A 4,143-nucleotide genomic window follows, 5' to 3' on the forward strand; every position below is an offset into this window, starting at 1 on the left:
AGAGTGATGGACGATTTGAGTAGAGCATCAAAGGAAATTGTGAATAGCAAACCTGAAGATATGAAGAATAACTTGAATTTTAAAAAGCAACACATTCCAAAATCCCCCCACCACACACCATAACTACAAGCTACGATGCAGGGGTTTCCTAGGAGAGGTGCGTTGTTCCGCAACAATGGCCATAACGAATGTGTTGTTTGGTTTTAAAAATCACACTCAAAGGCATTTGAAAATAATATTATACCAGTCCTCTAAGTTGTCAAAGAGTTAAAAAGAAAAAAAGTGTTATAATCGTCCTAGCCACTTGATTACAAAATGAAATAGTGCATAATAATAATAAAAATCACAAAGTATTATTTATATTTACATTATGTATACAAAAGTTAAAAATGTATATAACAAACTATGCATTTCTAAAAGTTTCATGTGATAACGATCTTATGCCTCTGGTTTTGGCAATACTTCCTCACGCGATTGGACTGGTTCTACTGGAGGACGAGGAATTTCCTTGGCGATTTTAATCAACTGTTCTTTCTTGAAGTCCTTCTTTGCTGCCTCAAGGAGGATGTTGTGCAACAAGTTTTTGTTCGATGACCAATCCGGTACAAGTGAAGGAAATGGGTTGCCTAAATAAATCACGTACAAATTGTAAACTTGTCAACGAATTGGTACTAAATCATTTCATACCTTTTAGCTCTAAAACTGCCTGAGGCAAAGTGAAATCAGGATATGACGATGCCACTTTGAACATTCTTGTATAAGATGAAGTATAATTTTGAAACCTAGGAGCAAGAACCTTGAAGAGTTTGTGGATCAGTTGTTTTTCCTCCAACCAAAAATTGGCTATTTCCATTGTAGGAGTGTGCTTATCACCATGCCTGATCGCCTCAGATATTAACTGTAAAGTGAATTTTTTTAAATAATGAATTTTAAATTTTAGACTGAAAATCTTATTTTTTATCTATTTATGGCTGAGTAGAAGAACTTAAATAAACAAATGGTAAATTTTCACAACCTCCAGGGCACAAGGTGACCCTGAAGCCAACAAAGGAAAAGAAGAGACCACGGTCAGAAGACACCCCAAAAAGCAGGTGCCAAAAAAGCCAAGATAGTTGTGGTAGAAAAAGGCACCCAGTAAGCCAGATGACACCTTCAAGGTTGTCATGCTGGCCTATGTAAATTTATCGGCTGGAGAAGCACAGATGTTGGAATTGAAGTTGAACAAGTGCACTTACAGGTCAGGATATATAATCATAACTTGTGAGGATCAGGTCAGTGCTGACTGGCTAAGGGAGACCGTCCCAATGATGAACCCATGGAAGGGCACAGTCCTCGAAACTATGGCGGGGGATGACCTAACTTATGGCCTGCACAACCTACAGACCGATCCCAAAACTGGGAGATTGACAGTGGATAAGATTCTGGCCAGGCTAAAATCCTCCAACCTGAAGCTAAACATCCACCTATGAACCATCTAGGGAGAAACCTGATCATGGCAACCTCCAGCCTGTAAAGGCCGCATTGGCCACATTATGCAGGAGGTTTGACAGGGAGGGACTGGTTGTTGTCCTGGTCCAAGGACTGGGAACTATACCCCTCTTAGACTTACCCCCATAGTTAGTATCCACTACCCCTCTTCCCATATAGTCTTGAGTTAGAAAGAAAACAACATCCGCCCAAATCAAAGGTTGTACACAATGGGACTGTGAGAGGAGTAAAACCCCAACAGACACAGGTAATATACCAGAGGACATCAACAAGACACCAGGCTTGTACAGCGTTTAATACAAGAATTAGCCATACACTAACTGGAACTATGTTCTGGCGACTTGGTTACAGCAGTCATATCAGCAAAGATTGCAGGTGGAGAAAGAATCTGCTCGGCCTACTTCCCAAGAGGGAAACTGTGCCCACCCAAGTTGCTGCCAGGAAGAAGAGGAGACCGCAGATCATATGTTGCGTTTTTGTGAAGGTCTTTGTAGGCGCAGATTCTAGCAACTAAGAGGGGAAAAGCTGCAAGCAACATCCTACACTAAGAAGCTGCAGGCAAGGCTATGGAAGTTGATTAACAACATGAAGCTGGCCAGTGATTTATAAAATCAGAGGAGCTCAATATCTATCTACCTAAGGGTTCAAAAACCAAACCCCACTTCTAGGGTGAACATGGGAAATGCTCATTGCCAGCCTGACGGCTGTTTTACAATTTGATCTTCCACACCAAGGCATCGTGCGAGTAGACTAAGGGGGCTCTGGTGTCCTAACTCCTTTATAGTGAGGTATTCAAACTCTTTAACTATTCCTCACTAATCAATCTCTTACCACCCCTCTTAGTCCTACCCCCATAGTCCATTACCTCTCTTTCCATATAGTCTTGGGTTAGAAAGAAAACAACATCCGCCCAAATCAAAGGGATGTGCACCGGACCAAATGACTCATTGGCAGCTGAGGTTAATAAGCTTGATCAATGCCTCTCTGATACCGGGCAACCTCAGAGATTATTTAGCCTTACTCCATCATGCGGGGATCTCCCTAGCTGCTCGTGGGGTTCAGATGAGTAAAGCAACTGGAAAACAAATAAATCTGAAAAAGGACATCACTGCTCCACAAACAGAAAGCTATCTGGAGACAAACCTTCAGTTGGACGTTCAGTAGACAAAAGAAAAGGAGATACTTTTGAAAACAGCAACCAACCTCCACACAAATGAAGGGCTTGGAACCTTCAAGTAGCAGGACTGAAAGGAACCCACTCTTGGAAAATCAAAAGGGAAGAAAAAAAGATCCCTTCAGGAAAGGTCTGTGATGCCATGACCAAAGAGGTACATCTATCTATCTCCTAATAAGTACGTCGGTGTAAAGCAAGTTGTAAATTTAATATTCTAATATTTATTTTTTGACAATTTCTATTATATTTAAATAAATATATGTTATGTACCCTTTCTGCATATCCCCTCGCTTCATCGGCTTTCATGTAATTCAGTTGGATCCTTTCGCATTTGACGAGGCCGCCGACGATTTTCTTCAAAATGTCGAGCCGCCCTTTCGGGCCTTCGGGGTTTTTTAGGTTCCTGTGCCTCGCATTATAGCGAATCCTGAGCCTGGAGACCAAATGTGTCAGCTCTGGCTGGTTCATGCCGAAGTCTCGCAAGCCGCAAGTCCCACGACCAAAATTCGAAGTAGGTTTCCGTTTCGTCTACGGTTACAAGCCGAGTGAATACGCACGTTGCATCCGGCAGGGAAGTTCCCTCCTCTCGTACGAAAAATTTACCGCCACTTTTTGAAAATGATGGTTCTACTCGGAATTCAAGCATTAAACACTCATCAATAACAGTATTCGTGGATACCAGAACGGAAAGAATGGACCAAAGGAACACCGCTAAAGGCAAACTCCTACTGGCATACTGACGGCTTCAAAAACGACAAGGGTACGGGAGCTGGAGTCTTCGGGATGAACCCAAAGGCCGAACTGACTTAAACCTAGGTAAATATACTAGCTTTCCGGTCTGAAAACATAGCGATTGAACAATGAACCAGAGAAATGACATGCCTAGGAATACATTCCCGGAAGATAGCTAATTTTTCTGACAGTCAGGGAGCACTTACGGCCCTAGACTCATGCGAGGCGAAGGCAAAATGTGTCTGGAACTGCAAGGAGGCGACGAAGTCAGCGACACCAATGACCTGACCCTGGCATGGGTACCTGGGCACTCAGTACATAGAGGCAACAAAAAGGTGGACATGTTGGCCAAAAACGGGGGCTACTGTGGTTTAGTATCCTGCCACAAAAGAAAGAAAAAAAGATAGGGAGCCTCGGCTAATCCCTATAATAGAGTTATGGCCAATAGGTGATAACAAAGGCAAAAATAAATAAATAAGTAAAGAAGAAATTAAACAAGAATAAATGAAGAAAAGGAAGAAAAGAAAAAGAAAGAAAGAAAAAATCAGAAAAGATAGGGAGCCTCGGCTAATCCCTATAATAGAGATATGGCCAATAGGTGATAACAAAGGCAAAAATAAATAAATAAGTAAGGAAGAAATTAAAGAAGAATAATTGAAGAAAAGGAAGAAAAGAAAAAGAAAGAAAGAAAAAAGTAGAAAAGATTGGGAGCCCCGATAATTTTATAATAGAATTATGGCTAATTGGTA

The 4,143-nt window shown here is 41.5% G+C and overlaps 1 protein-coding gene across 1 annotated transcript; it reads right to left on the reverse strand.

The window, feature by feature from the left end:
- Positions 1-343: 343 nt before the first annotated feature.
- Positions 344-3,204, reverse strand: LOC106662700 (39S ribosomal protein L17, mitochondrial). Its single transcript, XM_014386938.2, has 3 exons — positions 2,933-3,204; positions 688-898; positions 344-626 (listed from the first exon to the last, which is right to left on the reverse strand). Exons 1-3 carry the CDS (start codon positions 3,128-3,130, stop codon positions 439-441), a joined length of 597 nt encoding a protein of 198 aa, XP_014242424.1. The 5' UTR covers positions 3,131-3,204; the 3' UTR covers positions 344-438.
- Positions 3,205-4,143: the final 939 nt, after the last annotated feature.

The sequence above is a fragment of the Cimex lectularius genome, unplaced genomic scaffold (assembly GCF_000648675.2).
Source record: "Cimex lectularius strain Harlan isolate CLEC.00 unplaced genomic scaffold, Clec_2.1 scaffold84, whole genome shotgun sequence".
NCBI classification, from domain to species: Eukaryota; Metazoa; Arthropoda; class Insecta; order Hemiptera; family Cimicidae; genus Cimex; species Cimex lectularius.

What these genes read in the sequence shown, in the direction of transcription:
- LOC106662700 (XM_014386938.2), bottom strand. Translation starts at nt 3,130, where the DNA reads ATGAACCAGCCAGAGCTGACACATTTGGTCTCCAGGCTCAGGATTCGC. An exon ending in CGAGGGGATATGCAGAAAGG is followed by an intron (nt 899 to 2,932) that starts GTACATAACATA and finishes TTCACTTTACAG; the next exon opens with TTAATATCTGAGGCGATCAG. An exon ending in GGCAGTTTTAGAGCTAAAAG is followed by an intron (nt 627 to 687) that starts GTATGAAATGAT and finishes TGATTTATTTAG; the next exon opens with GCAACCCATTTCCTTCACTT.